This window comes from Natator depressus, chromosome 6 (assembly GCF_965152275.1).
Source record: "Natator depressus isolate rNatDep1 chromosome 6, rNatDep2.hap1, whole genome shotgun sequence".
NCBI lineage: Eukaryota > Metazoa > Chordata > Testudines > Cheloniidae > Natator > Natator depressus.
This window is the reverse complement of record NC_134239.1, coordinates 119404264-119423563: the sequence shown is the minus strand read 5'-3', so window position 1 is coordinate 119423563 and position 19300 is coordinate 119404264. Positions and strand designations below refer to the sequence as shown.

Below are 19300 nucleotides of genomic sequence, written 5' to 3'. Positions count from 1 at the left end.
CTATATACCTGACTGGATGCACCAGTGCTTTTTCTGCTCAATGATGAAAGATCCCTTCACAGACAAAATGTCAAAGGGACAAATCCTGCCTTTAGATGTTCCTACGTGTCTCCCAACGAAGCTACCAGGAGCCTCACAGGTGCATCAGAAGGCAAAATTTGGCTCCTATTTTGCATGCTGAAGCATTTATAGTGTTTATTCTGTTTCATCCTTCTCCAATTCTATTTTTCCCTGTGAAAAGAAAATTGAAGAGAGACCTGCATGCTGACAAGCTGTGCTGTAAACCATCAGTATACTCACTAATTTCAGTCTGCAGTTTTCTGTCTTCACAATGTCGAGCTTCCTGTCGACCTCATAGATGTCCCTCTCTAGCAACTTCAGAACTTCTGTATGCTCTTTCAACTGGTCAAATGCCAAGTCACGCTTTATTCTTAATTCATTCTTCAGCTCAGCCTATTAATGAATAAACCCTTCATTATTTTGCTTCATTTGTAATTGATCTTGTATTTGGACTATAATTGTTGTAACCTAATAAATTAATAAATAATAATAATAATAATACTTTTCACATATGGGGCACCTTTCGCTGAAAGATTTCAAAGCTTTACAAAAGCTTTACAAAAGGAATCTTAGTTATCTCCATCTTACACAGTAGGGAAAAGAGGCACAGAAAGGTGAAGTGGAATTGCTCAAGGTCAGCAAGCCAGTGGCACAGCTGGGAATAGAACCCAGGTCTCCTGACACTGTCTCATACATTAACCATTGAACTTCATTTCCTGTCTATTTAAATCAGACATGGGGTCACATTGATGAGCTTAGCGACACACACACAACATATTTCTATTGATGAAGGCTTTGGTGGTACACAAATGTTTGGAGAACAGATTCTGGGTAAGCTATTGCCTATTTAAAGATGCTTGGAGAAGGAGCATTTCCTTCTCGAATAAGGATTAGCATCTGTGCCTGTGGGCTTTTGTGGGCCAGCAACCACAGAGCTCCATCCTTGCAGTATCAGGCCAGCCAGGCACAAACCTTGCGGTTTTGTTTGTGACTCAGACACCTTTCTTTAGTACTGTGTCTTTCACACAAACCATCTGTGACTCTGAATTTCTCTCCCCTTATGCTGTTATCTATTGATATAGTCAAGATAGGCAATGAGCTGGAGAGATCATGAGACAAAGACACCCGACAGTTTTACCAAGAAGCAGCAAAGGCTCTTGCACCAGCCACGGTCAGCTTCTGTACAGGGACAGAGCTCACACAGGGCTCAATACTGCAGCCCCTTCCTCACTTAAGTCATCCTTTTAATTCCATTGGGACAGCGCTTATGACTAAGGGTCACAAGATCAAGGTCAGTTTTTTGCATGACAAAGGACAGTGCTGCTCTGAATCAAGCTATGCAAGCATCCTACAGCCAGAATCTCTGTGCATGACCAGTTGCACAGCAGCTATAGGAAGATGGTACTGGAAGGGCGGAGGGAGATCATTAAAAAGCACAAGAACAGAGAGGAAGAAAACTGATTTAGGAAACTTTAACAAATAACGTTAAACAAGGTTTAAACCATTACCATGATCTTCTTGAGTTTACTGATCATCCTGACTGACCGATCAATGGATTTTGTCAGTCTTGTCTCTTCATCTTTTAGTTCTACAAATCAGGAAAAGGTTTTTTTAGACGACAGAACTAGATGTTCCATCAACAAATGATCAACTGTATAGGGACATTATTATTCATTATTAATGTTTCAGTAGTGTCCAGATGTCATAATCTATCTGGTGCACAAAGCCCTCAGAGCTTTACTGTACTTTACAGTTCATCTGAACTATGGTAGACAGCTCTGGTACAGTCAGACCTCTTATTTATATATAATTTTTTCAAATACAACAAATATATCAAAATACCAGATTCACCATAATACACAAAGTTAAGTAAAGAGGATTAGGATAAAGATCGGGGAGGGGAAACGAAATACCTATCTTCAGGGTCTATATTAATCTTAAACCTCTACAAAGCCAACTTCGAATTTTTCAGGCATTCCTCTTCTGTGGAACGCCAGTTACTCATTAGCTTTGAGGTCACCCATATTACCAAGTCAGATCTCTTTCTAAGACAGAAGCAGAAAGCTTCAAAGTGCATGGGAGTTATTTAATACCTACCTGAGACTACTTTTTTCAAGTCTTCATATTTTTCATGCTTCTCTTCCAACTCTTTCTGTCTTACTTCTATGAGAGGGATGCTCAGAATTAGTTGTTGTTCTTTTTGATATATCTCTTCAGATTTACATTTGACATCATCCTTTAGTGAAAATAAATGTTAATTAATGATCTATTAAAGTGGACATAATCACTGTAGCAAAGGAAGACAAAATGAACAGATTAACTGGAAACTGCAGAGCTGAGAGACATAGATTTGAAAGTGAAGAGTGGCAAAATGAAGGCAATTTGAATATCCAGAATGAGGAGACAGCCTAATTAATTCTTTTGACATTACACGTCGTGAATCTCTAGCCATATTACAAAGTGATTTAAATAGAAGCAGTGAATTCAAGTAGCAATACTTGTATTGGCACAGGAATATACTCTGGGTGCATAGAACACCGCAATAGAAGAAACAGCAGGTAGAGCCATGGGTGTTGACATCGCTTTACAGACAAATAGGACTATAATAAGATAAATAGGTGAGCAGAGACTGCAGCAAGTATGACTGAAATGACTAGGGTGTGCACAACTGGAGAAGAGTACAAAAGAGTAGAAGCCCCAGGAAGAGGCACAAGTTGTTGCAACACCAAAATGATAAAAAGTGAAGACACAGGAAGAAACGGAGACAGTTAAAGAAGAGAAAAACCAGAGAGAACCACTGAAGGAGAAATAATAGTTACAATTATTTTTCTACCCCAAAGGGTATATCATTATCTTTGACTTGACTCAGTCGACTCCACATGCAAAGGGTAATCCTCATATGTCACATTTATTGTGTGATGTTAGAGCAACCCTATTAAAGACAGTAGAGTAGGAGTTAAAGAGTATTTATCATACATTATGTATGTTTTTGAACAGCACAGCTGCCAGGAAGTGCACATAAGGAGAGATCCAGTGTGTAATTATTTTAGATCCATACACACAAAGGCATTGAAAGAGAGAGAGAAGAAGAGGCTTGGGATATTTCATACATTAAGGATGTCTGGTTTATCCTATTCTGAACCATTAGACTGATTGCTGAGAATCATACAACCAGGAAATGTTACCTAGAGACAGAGGAAATGCTACATACACCGGATGGGAGAAGTGCCTGATGTTTCTGGAAGCTCCAGTCAGTTCTCATTCAGAGTCTCATATTGTCCTCCTTTCTCTTTGAAGGAGGGCTGCTGGAAACTATAATAGAGCACTCAGAAGATTAGTGCACATAGGACCAAACTGCCCTGCATTACGCCTCACACAACACCAGTGATGTCAATGGATTTACAGCTCTGTAACTCAGAACAGAATTTGGCCCATCATGTCAGCAGCGAGACTAATATTTTCATAAAGCCTGTGCTGTTTATCTAAATATTGTGGGACAAATTTCACACTGATCAACTCCAAGCAACTGCTTCAAAGTTAACGGGGTTGCAAATCACGAAAGAATTTGGTCCAATATATTTTATTTTACATTTTTTATTGCAGATCTTTTACACTTTTTATGGGCACTTTCTCGGCATGGAATTCCATTTGATAGATATGAGTACATACATATGGATAAGGACACACATGTGGAGGGCATGCCACAATTTAGTAGCAGTATGAGTTGTTCAATCAACTTCCTGTACTAGATGATATATCAGCCACAAAACTCAGACTGATGCCTTTGTTGTTGGTTTGTCTGGAAGACTACTAAGAAGAAACCAGTTTTATTTTATTTCTCACTAAGGTCTCATCTAGCAGTTCAGAGAACAGGTGGGATTAAGGCAGTTTAAACCAAACAATGATTAGACCACTTTGCCTTTGGCATCTAGCAATCAAGTAACTGTGGGAAAGCTCCCTGCATGGAATCCACCACTTCATTGCTCTTATTTTCAGTGCACACAAAGCCTTGTACCAGTTGCAAAGGAAGACTTTACCCACTGCTAGTAAGTGCTAAGGGCCCAATTCAAAGCCCAGAGACATCAGTGGGCTTTGGATCAGGTCATAATTGCTTAGCAAGAAAAAGAAAACCCAAAAAACCCAACCCAAACCTCTCCTGTTCTAGGAACGTCAGTACAGCATTCAAAGAGTTATTATGGCACCGAATCACTTTTTCCGGAAACTATTAGTAATCATGCGCCAAATTATCTGCTAGTGGCAATTGGTGTAGCACCATTGAAGTCAATAGAGTGGTGTCAATTTACACGAGCAAACGTCATCTCCCCATTTAAACTACTCTTTTTAAGAATTTTTTTAAAAATGACATTTACCTCAAGCCATTTTATGTCTTCTATTAAGCTGTTTTCATACTTCTCGCATTCAGCTTCCCTTTTATTTATATCATCACTAAGGTGTTTGACCTGTTTCTCAGCCTGCAAAATTTCTTTTTGGAAGTACTCATTCTGGTTGCAGAAAACAAAAGTAACAGGGACAATCATTTCTGCAGTACACACTGGCTCACTTGCAGTATTAAACAATAACCGCGCTGAGTAAAATGGGTGTAGTCGTCATTTGAAACACAGTGCTGTGTGATCATAACTGCTTTACAATTTTATTAATCATCGGTTAAAGCCAGATTCTCAGATGGTATAAACTGACACAATGCCTTCAAAATCATAATGTACACCAACTGAGGATCTGGCCCTTAAAGTTTAACCACTTTGCCAAGAACCGCATGAAAGGTAGGGGATTACAATGGATAGGCTTTGTTGTAATGCCAACTGGTTAACATACCTCTCCACTTAGCTCAGCATGACGTTTTTTACCAGTCTCAAGTCTTACATTCATTTCATTCATGAATTTCTCTTCTGTTACCCACAAGAGTTCCTTCTTCTTTGCTAGGTGAAGTTGTTTCCACTGAAGCAAAGCTCTAGTGGCAAGTAGATAAACAATATCACCCATTACATGACATTGCATTGTAACTGACTGGGAAATCAGAGCTGCATAGCATGTGTAAAGTAACAAAGCAGACTTGATTCTGAGAGGCTCCCACCAACAGCATAAATTCACAGGTTTCCAGGCCAGAAGGGACCACTGTTATCATCTAGTCTAACCTCCTGCGTAACACAGGCTGTAGATTTTTCCAAAAATAATTCCTAGAGCAGATCTAGCCATGCAATGGGGTAATGATGTGGATAATAACGAGGATGGAACAATATGGCCAGAGAGCTTCAGTTCTTACCTCTGTAAGGAAAACGTCAAACAGTTGGGAGGCTCTCATGGAGAAAAGCCCTAAGAGAAGTATATAGAATTTGCCTCTCTAAAAATAACACGTCCTTTTTGGTTTGGAAGAGTAGCATATCTTGAGCACAGCTGAGTAAAACTGGGTTTTAGACCAGAATTTGAAGATGGTTCAGCTTGTGAGTATTTCTCCCCCTCCCTACCCCTTAGGTTCACTTGGAGTTCTGAGTTTGCCAAGTAAACTTCAAAGCAAACTGGGAAAATTTTATCATCCTTTCATACACAACTCCAGTTACAATAATTAATTCAGATTTATCCAACTTGGGGCCTCTTCCATAGCTAGCTTCCCCCTGCCCATACACACTAAAAGAGTGAGACAGGAAAGGGCCTCCTGGCATCTAAATCCAAGCATCAGTGCTTAAACAGAGAATGCAGAGTGATGCAAGTTACATCTTGGCAGATCTCATCAATAGGGCTGCATTTAGCATAACTCTTATTATAATGTGCTTTCAGTGGTCTTTGTAGTACATGCTTCCACCCTCCTCCCCACCACCACCCCTCAAACAAAACAAACTCAATGGAAGGCTCTATTTAAAGGCTGAAAAATATGCAGTCCCCAAGAAAGCAGCTGATATAATCCAAGATGCAAAATCATTTTAAAACAGACCATCCTCTTTCCCAGTCCACTGTGCTCATGACAGCTGGAGTCCTAAATGTCTACCAGACTGGTGGCATGATTTTCAAAGGTGCGAGCATTCTAAGTACCCATTGACTTTAACAGGAGTTGTGGGCGCTTGGAACTTGAGAAAATTAGGCTACACAGACTCAAGGTCTGATCCTGCTCCCAGTGAAATCAATGGCAAAACTCCCATTGACCTCAATTGTGTAAGATCAGCCCTAAACTGGAAAACAACAGCGATAGCTTACAAGTATACAGTGTTTTTCCATCTGGAAGGATCCCAAAGTGCTTTACAAAATTAAATTGTTACCCAAACCAGAACAATTTAATGAATTGCTGATACAGAGCCACCTACTTGGTAAAGTTTAGCAGCTGTTACCACACACCACCACCACAGGCCAGGAAGTGAAGAATATCTCATCCAAATGAGACAGCAGAGGAATTTAGAAGACAGAATACAATTACCCCAGATGTAATTTGGCCATGACATTGAGATGAATCACTCCTTATCCAGCAAAAAGGACCACTGGAGCTTTGGGTGGTTAGGACCTTGCTTTTAGGTCTTATTTGAAAAATATAAACAAAGTCACTGTAAATCATTAATATGTTGATCTGTTCCTTATGAAGATGGTGACTTGTAATTTTACCTCATCTCACTTTCTCTCTTTAAACATTGCTCTAGATTCTCTAGTTCTCTTGCATAGGCATCCTGTGTGTTTCTGAAACAAGAATAAAGGTTCAGAGTAATGCTAAACCTTTGCATACCACTTCATTTTATAAGTCATTTTCTGAATATACAATTTTTTAAAGCATTTTCCAAGGCAGCAAGCTAAGCACTCCTACCAGCTGGGGACTCACTTCTCAGAAATACACCTATTTTGGTGTGCAGTCATGGTTCTGTGCTTCATATGGTTTGTTGTTGTAGGCGACATGATTGCAAAGTTAAACAGGCACTTGGTAAAGGCTATGGCAAAGCCAAGAGTCCTGACTTATACCAGAATCAATAACACTGCAAGAGAAGGCAATCAGAGATCCTATTAATCAAGTCCAAAACACTAGGGCAAAAGTTTAAGAACAGAGATGCTACATTGGTATGATTTAGGTGCAGTAACTAATACAGAAGAACCTGCACAGATTGGAGCCTCAAGGCAGATGGATGCATACATTCCCTTGCACACATTATATATATTTGCTAATGTAAAAGTCCCAAGGCAAACATTAGCATGCAACAATTTTTTGTGGACTCAACACATTCAAGAGGATTTTAGTTTAAGAAAATAAAAACACTGGTAGTTGGAGGCAGATGTAATCCTGCTCCCATATGTCTGACTGTGTTTTCAGGAGACACTGTTACCAGTGACCCGCTCTCCTTTGAGATACAAGAGGGAGATGGAAAAGTGACTACCCAAAGCCCCAAGAAGATTTGGCAGTAGGTGGTAGTGGACACGCTCCTGTGCTTGAAGGGCAGGCTGCCACTCCAGTAGACTTCAAATGTATGCAGGTGGGGTGGCCCCGCAGAGACAGCTGAACATGCCCTAACTGATATTATGTCCACATTTGGTTAGCAAAATAATACTAGTATTTTGCTATTCAGCAATTTATAAAATTCTGTTTGCTCACCCCTCATCAGCGGATTTATTTTTCCTGGATTTTTAGAACTATTCTCGGAGAGAACCCTTACAGACAATAGTATTGTGTACAGGTGGCTATTTAAAAAACAAACCAAAACAAAGACTTTACCCTTCTTCTCCTTTGTTTGTGTGTGTGTGTTCCCATGCTCCTTGTAATATACATTCATAAAATATCAGGGTTAGAAGGGACCTCAGCAGGTCATCTAATCCAACTCCCTGCTCAAAGCAGGACCGATCCCCAACTTTTGCCCCAGATCCCTAAATGGTCCCCTCAAGAATTGAACTCACAACCCTGGGTTTAGCAGGCCAATGCTCAAACCACTGAGCTATCCCTCCCTGCTCAATTTGATAGTTGAAAGCAGCTATCAAATCCCCCCCCCCATTCTTCTCTTCTGCAGACTAAACAATCCCAATTCCCTCAGCTTCTCCTCATAAGTCATGTGCTCCACCCCCTAATCATTTTTGTTACCCTCCACTGGACTCTTTCCAATTTTTCCACATCCTTCTTGTAATGTGGGACCCAAAACTGGACACAGTACTCCAGATGAGGCCTCACCAATGCCAAATAGAGTGGAATGATTGCGTCCCTTGATCTGCTGGCAGTGCCCCTACTTATACAGCCCAAAATACCAATAGCCCTTTTGGCAACAAGGGCACACTGTTGACTCATATCCAGCTTCTCGTCCACTGTAACCCCTAGGTCCTTTTCTGTAGAACTGCTGCCTAGCTGCTTGGTCCCTAGTCTGTAGCAGTGCATGGGATTCTTCTGTCCTAAGTGCAGGACTCTGCACTAGTCCCTGTTGAACCTCATCACATTTCTTTTGGCCCAATCCCCTAATTTGTCTAGGTCCCTCTGTATCCTATCCCTACCCTCCGGCATATCTACCACTCCTCCCAGTTTAGTGTAATCTGTGAATTTGCTGAGGGTGCAATCCACGCCATCCTCCAGATCATTAATGAAGATATTGAACAAAACCAGCCCCAGGACCGACCCTTGGGGTACTCCACTTGATACTGGCTGCCAACTAGACATAGAGCCACTGATCACTGCGCGTTGAGCCCGACGATCTAGCCAGCTTTCTATCCACCTTATAGTCCATTCATCCAGCCCATACTTTAACTTGCTGGCAAGAATACTGTGGGAGACAGTATCAAAACTTTGCTAAATTCCTACGAAACTGCTAATAATAATACATTACACAGCAGTTTTCATAATAGACTTCAAAGTGCTTTAAAAAGGAGATCAGTATCATTATTCCCATTTTACAGATGGGGAAACTAAGGCATAGGGAGATGCAGTGACTTGCTATGGGTCATGCAGCACTCCAGGGCTAAGAACAGAACCCAGGTCTCCTGAATCCCCATCCAGTGCTCTATCCACAATATCATGCTGCCTTCCTGTAACACTGCACATAACACTGGGGCTGATCTTGAGAAATACTAAGTGCCAATTAAGTCAATGGGAGTTCACAGAATTGTATAATAAAATGTAAGACATTAGAGATGGAAGAGACTTTCCAATCCAGCTCTCTGAGTGCAGGATTATTCCATAAGATACCATAAGATATAGAGCTTGGTCCAGTCTAGTTTTAAAAGTCTTAACCAATGGGGCTTCTACCACTTCTGTAGGAGATTCCTAGCATTATTTCGGATAACCAAATAATATTGAGACAGTGATAACTAGTTCACCTCCTCTTCTTGTTAATTTATTCCTTATATTTTTAAACTGCTGACTTCGCTGCATGAGTACTTCAATATGAGATTTTCCTTCTCTTTACAACATTGTTTGGCTATTCCTTACCCTTTATTTCTCAATTTCATATATACACAGAAGGTATATCCTGTTGGGTCAGTTCAAGTTAAATGCCAAGATAGACATCAGACTATATCTATTGGGTCTTTTCCTTTTTCAACATAAAAAGTGAGAACAATTATTTTCCTACATTTATCCATAACTAGGGCACCTGCATATTTATGATGTGCCAGGAAATGCTCCTGAGAAGGATTCAGGGGGGATAACAGCAGGCAAGGAGAGGCTGGCAGCACAGCTCCTGCCAGAACCATGCTAACAAGAGGCAGCATGAAGCCAGGAAAATAGGTGGCAGTCAAAAGACAAGGGGTGTCTGTGCAGATGCGCTCCTTGCCTCTGCATAGGCTTAGAGCACTGACCTCTCCCACCCTTTTCTGCAGAGAGGGACAGACCATGCCTTCTGGCAGAAAAATAAGCTCTGAGAGTTGAAGTGCAAGGAGTTGCCACTCCCCCATGTGGGACTTGCCCATCTAGGACAGTTATTAGAGCATAATTCTGTCATTTCACAGCGATTCAAGGATCAGGGATAATATATTCTGATTGCTACATGCTATACAGGGCTATCATGCTAAAAATAGCAGTGTGGATGTTGCCGCTTGGGCTGGAGCTCAGGGTCTTAAACCTATGGGGTCAGATGTGCTTGAGAGCCCAAGCTGCAGGATTCACACTGCTGTTTTTAGCCCCCTGGATGAGTTGCTCTAATGCAGTGGTTTTCAAACTTTTTTTTCTGGCGACCCAGTTGAAGAAAATTGTTGATGCCCGTGACCCAACGGAGCTGGGGATGAGGGGCTTGGGGTGTGGAAGGGGCTCAGGGCTGGGACAGAGGGTTGGGGTGCGGGGGTGAGGGCTGCGGGGTGGGGCTGGGAATGAGGGGTTCAGGGTGTGGGAAGGGGCTCTGGGCTGGGGCAGGGGTTCAGGATGGGGTCAGGGCTCTGGCCTGGGGGTGCAGGCTCTGGCCTGGGGCCAGCGATGAGGGGTTTGGGCTGCAGGAAGGGGGCCTGGGATGGAGCAGGGGATTGGAGCACAGGCTTACCTTGAGTGGCTCCCAGTCAGCGGCGCAGTGGGGGTGCTAAGGCAGGCTTCCTGCCTGTCCTGGCACCGCGGAACACGCTGCACCCCAGAAGCAGCCAGCAGCAGGTCCGGCTCCTAGGCGGAGGTGCACAAGCGGCTCCATGCAGCTCTCGCCCGCAGGCACCCACCCCCTCCCCCCGGCCGGTGCTTGGTGCAGGGGCATTTCATGGAGCCCTGTGGCCCCACCGGCCTAGGAGCTGGACCTGCTGCTGGCTGCTTCCGGGGTGCAGCGTGGTGTGGGAACAGGTAGGGAGGCAGCACCACCAATGAGACTTTTAATGGCCCAGTCGGCAGTGCTGACCAGAGCTGCTATCAGTAAGGCTGATAGAATGTAAGGCTGACCAGTGCCTTACATTCCGCAACCCAGTACTGGGTCACGACCCACAGTTTGAAAACCACTGTTCTAATGTACCAGCCAATAACAGGCCCCCAAAAGCTGTGCCAACAACCACAGATCACAAGAGTGCACCAATGCTCCATGAACACTCACCCCAAGCACATCCTCTACACCAGGGAGCAAGATGCAGGCTATACCACCACATCTACCCAACCCAGGGACTGCACCACATCAGAGGAAACCTCAGCTACCCAATTAGGGCAGCTTTACAGCCCCTTTGACCCACCAAAAAGGGGCTCTAGCCTGGACTGGGATCTGAGCCATTACACTTGTTTGATTTTGAAGTTATGTATTCAATACTATTTCTATAATATTTCTCTGAATCAGTGTCTTGTTCTTAATCTTCTTGTTTGTGTGTACTTTGCCTGGCGATAATAAATTGCAGACGGCTTTATCGGTAACTAAAAAAGCAAGACTTCTTTGCCTGTAATTTTATACCAACTTGCTGGTATGGTTTATAAACTCATTTGGCTTTCTCTTTAAAGTATCTTTGAATGCTTAAGTTTTAGTCTCTCTCAAACTCACATGGGCCCATGATTAAGCTGCAGCCAGGTCATTAATACAGTCAATATTGAAAAGTGACATACTGAAAGATATCTTCGAGTCTCTCAACTTCATCCTCCAAGTTTTGCTCCTCCACCACACGCTTTGACATAATGTCAAGTCTTTCATCCAGCCAACTGGATAATCGTTCAAGTCTACCAAGGGAGAAAGATCAGTTATATTTTCAGTCATAAAAAGAAGTGATTTTACTCTTCAAAAAGAAAAGCTTCAGAAATAAAACTGCATTCTCTAAAAATCAGGACAAAAGAATGGCCATAGTGGGTCAGACCAATGATCCATCTAGCCCATTATCCTGTCTTCCAACAGTGGCTAATACCAGGTGCTTCAGAGGGAATGAACGTGAACAGGTAATCATTGAGTGATCCATCCCATCGCCCATTCCCAGCTTCTTGCAAACAGGGGATAGGGACACTTCAGAGAATGGTTGTGCATTCCTACCCATCCTGGCTAATAGGCATTGATGGACCTATCCTCCATGAACCTATCTAATTCTTTTTTGAACCCTGTTATAGTCTTGGCCTTCACAACATACTCCGGCAAAGAGTTCCACCGACTGACTGTGCATTATGTGAAGAAATACTTTCTTTTGTTTGTTTTAAACCTGCTGGCTATCATTAATTCTTGTGTTATGAGAAGGAGTAAACAACACTTCCTTATTTACCTTCTCCACATCAATCATGATGGGGCAACAAGATCTGCACGCAGTATTCCAGATGTGGGCATACCATGGATTTATATAGAGGTAACATGATATTTTCTGTCTTATCTATCCCTTTCCTAATGATTCCCAACATTCGGTTCGCTTTTTTGACTGCCGCTGCACACTGAGTGGATGTTTTCAGAGAACTATCCACAATGACTCCAAGATCTCTTTTTTGAGTGGTAACAGCTAATTTAGACCCCATCATTTTATATGCATAGTTGGAATTATGTTTTCCAATGTACATTACTTTGTATTTATCAACGTTGAATTTCATCTGCCATTTTGTTGCCCAGTTTTGTGAGATCCCTTTGTAACTCTTCGCAGTCTGCTTTGGACTTAACTATCTTGAGTAGTTTTGTATCATCAGCAAATTTGCCACCTCACTGTTTACCCCTTTTTCCAGATCATTTATGAATATGTTGAACAGTCCTGGTCCCAGTACACACCCATGGGGGACACCACTATTTACCTCTCTCCATTCTGAAAACTGACAATTTATTCTTACCCTTTGTTTCCTATCTTTTAACCAGTTACTGATCCATGAGAGTACCGTCCTTCTTATCCCATAACTACTTACTTTGCTTAAGAGCCTTTTGTGAGGGACCTTGTCAAAGGCTTTCTGAAAATCTAAGAACACTCTATCCACTGGATCACCTTTGTCCACATGCTTGTTGACCCCGTCAAAGAATTTTAGTAGATTGGTGAGGCATGATTTCCCTGTACAAAAACCATGCTGACTCTTCCCTAACAAATCACGTTCATCTATTTGTCCGATAATTCTGTTCAGCACTAGGCAAATTGATTGCAACTACAGTAAAGAAGTGAGGCTTACTGTCTTGTAATTGCAGGGATTGCCTCTGGAACCCTTTTAAAAAATTGGTATCATATTAGCTATCCTCCAGTCATTTGGTACAGAAGCTGATTTAAATGATAGGTTACAGACTACAGTTAGTAGTTCTGCAATTTCCCACTTGAGTTCCTTTAGAACGCTTGGGTGAATACCATCTGGTCTTGGTGATTTATTACTGTTTAATTTATCAATTTGTTCCAAAACCTCCTCTAATGACACCTCAATCTGGGACAGTTCCTCAGATTTGTTTCCTAAAAAGAATGGCTCAGGTGTGGGAATCTCCCTCACATCCTCAGCCATGAAGACCGATGCAAAGAATCCATTTAGTTTCTCCACAATGGCCTTATCTTTCTTGAGTGCTCCTTTAGCATCTCGATCATGCAATGGCCCCACTGTTGGTTTAGCAGGCGTCCTGCTTCGGATGCACTTTTTTTTTTGGCTGTTACTTTTTGAGTCTTTGGCTAGCTTTTAGCCTTCTTAATTATATTTATAATTATACTTTTATACTTAATTATATTTATATTATATTATAATTATATTTATAAGTATACTTTTATACTTAATTATATTTATAATTATACTTTTTGAGTCTTTGGCTAGCTTTTAGCCTTCTTAATTATATTTTTACACTTCACTTGCCAGAGTTTATGCTCCTTTCTATTCTCCTCAATAGAATTTAACTTCCACTTTTTACAGGATGCCTTTTTGCCTCTAACTGCTTCTTTTACTTGGCTGTTTAGCCACGGTGGCACTTTTTTGGTCCTCTTACTATCTTTTTTAATTACAGGTTTTCATTTAAAATGAGCCTCTATTACGGTGTTTTTAAAAAGTTTCCATGCAGCTTGCCGGGATTTCACTTTTGGCACTGTACCTTTTAATTTCTGTAAAGTAAATTCTTCATTTTTGTGTAGCTCCCCTTTCTGAAATTAAATATTACTGTGGTGGGCTGCTTTGGTGTCCCCCTCCCCATAGGGATGTTAAATTTTCTTACGTTATGGTCACTATTACCAAGCGGTTCAGCTATATTCATCTCTTGGACCAGAACCTGTACTCCACTTACGACTAAATCAATAATTGCCTCTCCTTTTGTGGGTTCCAGGAATATGCTGCTCCAAGAAGCAGTCATGTAAGGTGTCAAGAAAGTTTATCTCTGCATCCCATCCTGAGGTGACTGTGACCCTCTGTAGCCCAAAGCAACACCCTGGCACCCCCATATTTACCATAGTTTTGTGATTATGATATGCTTTGTACAAAGTATGCCTTGTGACGTAGCATTTTAAAAGTCTTGATCTGTTGAACATTAATACCCTGTTGGACTGTATGTGCTAACATTGTATGGGAAGTTATGAAGTTTTGCTATGTGTGTGTTACTGAAATATGGTGCAAGGTTGGGAACACCCACATCCAGCCTTTCAGGTGCAACAAGGAAGCAGTCAGACACTGATAATGGCCCATTAAGAGGAATACACACTCTCAAGGACTACCCCAGGAACTGTATACAATGGAGGCCTCTCAGAGAGAGCACATAGACAATGGAGACCGCTTGACGCACCTCTTAGCAAAAGGTCTTTCCAGGAAGCTGGAAGAACTACAAAGGAGGGGAAGTGACATCATCATTTGTCCTCACTCCCCCCACAACTCAACACTTGGAAACATGTCTGGAGAACAAAGACTGAAATGGGGAGGTGGTCTCAGGCTGGAAAGGAGAATCCCAGGTTTTGTATTAAGGAACTATACCATCAGGGTGAGACATGGCTTGATTGAAATCCTGTCTAATTTATAGAACTCAGATTGTGATTTTATTTTTATTTCTTAGGTAACCAACTTTATTACATATGTTTATTACTTATAATCACTTAAAATCTATCTTTCTGTAATTAATAAATCTGTTTTATATTTTACCTAAAACAGTGTGTTTTGCTTGAAGTGCTTGGGGAATCTGCTCAGTGCACAAAAGCTGGCAAATGTCTGCTTTCCTTTGTAGAAGTGGCAAACTGGGTAATAAACTTACACTGGTCAGGCTGGGGAGCCATGGGGAATTGGCTGGAGCCTCTCTATTGTTGGTTCATGAGTGGCTAGGAGAAGCATTCATGTAACTCAGCTGCTTGTGTCCCTGCCTGTGGGTGTCTGTGTAAGTGCAGGACCTGGAGAGGTTTGCAGCTTGGTACAGCATCACAGTGTGAGAGGGAGCCAGGGTTGTTATGACAGAGGGCTCAGTGATACCCCACTTTCAGGTTGTGCCCTGGGGAACCTGTCACAGTGATATGTACCCAGTTAATATGGGGATAGGTGAAATTCCCCATTATTATTGACAGGTTTCAGAGTCAGAGCTGTGTTAGTCTGTATTCGCAAAAAGAAAAAGGAGTACTTGTGGCACCTTAGAGACTAACCAATTTATTTGAGCATAAGCTTTCGTGAGCTACAGCTCATGCTCAAATAAATTGGTTAGTCTCTAAGGTGCCACAAGTACTCCTTTTCTTCATTATTATTGAGTTTATTTGTATAGCTCCTCTAATATCCCTGAGCATTTCACAGTCTCTATCACCATCCTGATCAGTAGTATATCTCTACTGCTATATTCTTATTATTCAAGCATGGAATTACTATCTGAAGAGATTCTATAGTACCATTTGGTTCATTTATGATTTTTACTTTATTTGACTCTATGCTTTTGTTCACATATAGTGCCACTCCCTGACCAGTATGACCTATTCTGTCTTTCTGATACATTTTGTACTCTGATACTATTGTGTCCCATTGACTATCCTCATTCCACAAAGTTTCGGTGATGCCTATTACATCAATATCCTCATTTAATACGAGGCACTCAAGTTCACCCATCTTACTATTTAGACTTCTAGCTTTTGTATATAAGCACTTAAAAAACTGTAACTTTTTAGCTGTCTGCCATTATGTGAAATAACTGAATGGGACTCTTTTTCATTTGGCTGTTTTCTTATCAGATCCTACCGGTATTTTATCATATTCCATCCTCTCCTCCTTACTAAGATACAGAGAATCTCCATTAATAGATCCTCCCCTACAGGACATCTCTGTCCAAACCACATGCTCCTCCACACCTGTAGGCTTTCCCTCAGCTCTTAGTTTAAAAACTGCTCTACGAACCTTTTAATTCTCAGAATTAAGAAATTGACAGTTTAAACCTACTCTGTTGCTGCCTCGTCCCTTTTTGCATGTAAGTGTTCCTCTTCCGCCAGTAATATTCGATACTGGCTACTTATAAATTTATTTTCATGTTTAAGTTTTCTATTCAGGCCTTCAGCTGTACTTAATTCTTCCTTAGCCTAGAAATAAAGACCAAAGATAGTTACTAAATATTCATTCTAATTCCCAGTCTATTTTACATATATCTAATAGTCATAGTAATAATACTTTGTACTGCCACATCACCTTCCATCAGAAAATCTGAGAGACTTTTACATTAATTAAACTTCACAGCACCCCTGTGTGACCCTAAGAACCCCTCAGTAGCAACTAGCAAAGTCTATAACATACTGATCTTCATAATTGTTATAAGATGTATGTACAGATACTATTTAAGGAGCTGTGTATATGTCCCAAAATTGGTGTCCAAGGTAGAGCTGACAAACAGGTTTGGGGTTAGACAAAGGATGTTTAGCCACCTGTCTCTCTGTTGACTATGTAGATTAAGCATGATAAGCCAACACAATGGAAGCCAAATCTGCCTGCAGACTAAGCAGGAGTATGTGAAGACACCTGGGAGCCAGCATCCCAGGAAAAGAACCTCAGGGGTCATCCTGACTATGGGGACAAAAACAGCGGTCTTTGGCGTATAAGAGGAAGGCAAGAGGACAGACATCTTTTTTATCCTTCACTGAGGAAGCAAAAAGAACAGCCCTTTTTGTGTTCATGAAAGTTGGATCCTAGCCATATTGGTTAGTGATGTTGGAAGAAAGCTTTGCGTGAGATAAAACTGCTTTCAGACAGATGTTTAGCCTGTTAAAGTTAAGTTCAGACTATAAGAAGTGTGTTATAGTTGTTTTTTTATGTAACCATTTATGTTTCCATCATCCTGACTCAGTATCTCTTAAATCTTAATCTTTGATAATACACTTATGACTATTTCCTTACAAATACAGCTCAGCATAGGAATATTATAAAGGACCGCATCCTAATTTGTACCAGTCAAGCTGTGTGTATACTGTTCCCTTGGGAACAGCTTACCTGGTAATTTCTGAGAGTGTCCCATGACAGAAGCCAGATACTACTGGGGGACACTTCAGAGGAGCTCAGGGACTGGGTTGCATCTAGTATTAATCTGCAAGTCAAAGTTAGGGCTGTCATAAGCCCAGAGAAGAATGCTTGAGTGGCTGACAGGCTGGCAGTGTAAGGGAGCTGACACCCAGTTATTACAATTTAGACTCCCTCTCACTGGAAGCAGTGGGAAGAAGGTGACTCTCAGTCTTGGGCACCCCAAGAAAATATCACAACCTGGGAGATGCAATAACCCTCATCTATTGTTTCACCCAAATCTTCAGCTCCATTGTAGCACAGCTTCTTTGGAACAGACCCTAGGAAATATTCACCAGTCCACTCTGACCGTTTTGTGCTGCTCCAGCTCCAGACAAAAGCCACAAACCCAATTTAACTGGCTGGTTAAGTCAGGTTTATATCTACTTTGAATTATGGGAGTGATTAACAAAAAAAACAACTGCCAGAGCTGTACCAGTGAATTTGGGTCCTCAATTTTACCTGATGATAGCTACTAGAGAAATAAGTTCATTTGCCTAAGAGTGAGCCTGTAGCGAGGCGATGCCTCACTGGTTCGGCGCCTCCTGCTGGTCATCTTGGGAATTAGCTCATGTCCAGCTCTGGAGCGTCCTCTGCAGGCCAGTGTCTCACCTGCCACTGGACCCCGGTGCCCTTTACCCTGGGGTTCTGCCCAGCAGCTGTGGCTGCTTTCCCAATCAGCCTTTTCTTATCGGCTTTCAGCCTTAGCCCTCTCCAAAGACTGGCTTTTAACCCCTGTTCTGCAGGAGTGGGGCAGCCGCCCCACTACAGAGCTGTTTTAAGGAAATGGCATGTATTGAAAAAGAGAGGATGAAACAGCAGTAAAATCCAAAAGGTGAAAACATGCTCAATTTATAGACCATGGTCAGTTATACTATTTCACTTTTTGTCATTGATTCTTGTGCACTGAGACCCACTTATTTAGAGTTTATTACTTCGCTCCTATGTAAACAACTCAAACCCAATGCTATAGCAGGGTACATCAAAAATAATACTTGCTATAAAAATTGTCTGATTCCCAAGATATGTTTTCTGTGCCCTAAAACAAACATGGATCAAAATAAAACAAATGTTATTTAAACCCTGAACATGCAAAGGATTGTGCCTTGTCAGGCCCCACTTTTGCAAACAATTGCAGTCAATGAGGCTCTGTGCAAGTGTGATGGCTCACCCACTTGCAGCCTCTGGGCCCAAGTGATTACTTGAAAAAAATTAGTCCAATTTTAGAATATTAACCTAGAGTGCACCCGCAAATATAACAATAAAAAAAGTGACAAAAAGTAGTTCTGATCAAAAAATAAATGTTCTGCATACACACTACAACATCAAATAATGCTGCTTATATAAATTATACCTATTAACAGATCAGATCACAGGTATTTTGCAGTTATTTATGGCTAATAGATTTGCGCTGTATTCATAGTCCTATAAACCAAAATGGCTTATATACAAAAGCTAATTACAAACGACACACCATCATGTGAAAGTGTAAAAGAAGGCCAATTGTTCATGATTAAGGCTACGTTTTAGTCACAGGTATTTTTAGTAAAAGTCATGGACAGGTCATGGATAGTAAACAAAAATTCATGGCCCATGACCTGTCCATGACTTTTATTATATACCCCTGACTAAAAGATGGGGGGGGGGGGTGGGCGCGCCTCCGGGGGGTAGCCTGGGGGGCACCGCGGGTGCTTGGGGAGTGGGGAGCACAGCGGGGGAGGGGGGGCGTTGTGGGTTCTTGGGTGGGAGGGTTGGCAAGGCTGGGGCAGGCTCCTACCCGGCTCCTGAGCTCCATGTGCTGCCTCTGCTCCACCCCAAGCCCTGGTTCTGCAGCTTCCAGCGGTTGGGAACCATGGCCAATGGGAGCTGCGGGGGCGGTGCCTGCCAGCAGAGGCAGCATGTGGAGCTAGGAGCTGAGGGAGGGGAGTTCCTGTAGCCCTGCTGGGGAGCCCGCCCTAAATAAGCACTGCCCTACACCTGAAC

The 19300-nt window shown here is 41.9% G+C and overlaps 1 protein-coding gene across 1 annotated transcript in view; it reads right to left on the bottom strand.

Annotated features, from left to right (window-relative positions):
* CCDC175 (coiled-coil domain containing 175) overlaps positions 1 to 19300 on the bottom strand; it is a 43627-nt gene that overhangs the window by 7175 nt on the left and 17152 nt on the right. The window contains exons 9-16 of the mRNA XM_074956424.1: positions 16214 to 16350; positions 11516 to 11626; positions 6667 to 6738; positions 4894 to 5029; positions 4431 to 4562; positions 2158 to 2296; positions 1569 to 1648; positions 301 to 453 (exon numbers count right to left, since the gene is read on the bottom strand). Coding sequence (XP_074812525.1) covers positions 301 to 453; positions 1569 to 1648; positions 2158 to 2296; positions 4431 to 4562; positions 4894 to 5029; positions 6667 to 6738; positions 11516 to 11626; positions 16214 to 16350 — 960 coding nt within the window. The remainder of the gene's footprint in view (positions 1 to 300; positions 454 to 1568; positions 1649 to 2157; positions 2297 to 4430; positions 4563 to 4893; positions 5030 to 6666; positions 6739 to 11515; positions 11627 to 16213; positions 16351 to 19300) is intronic.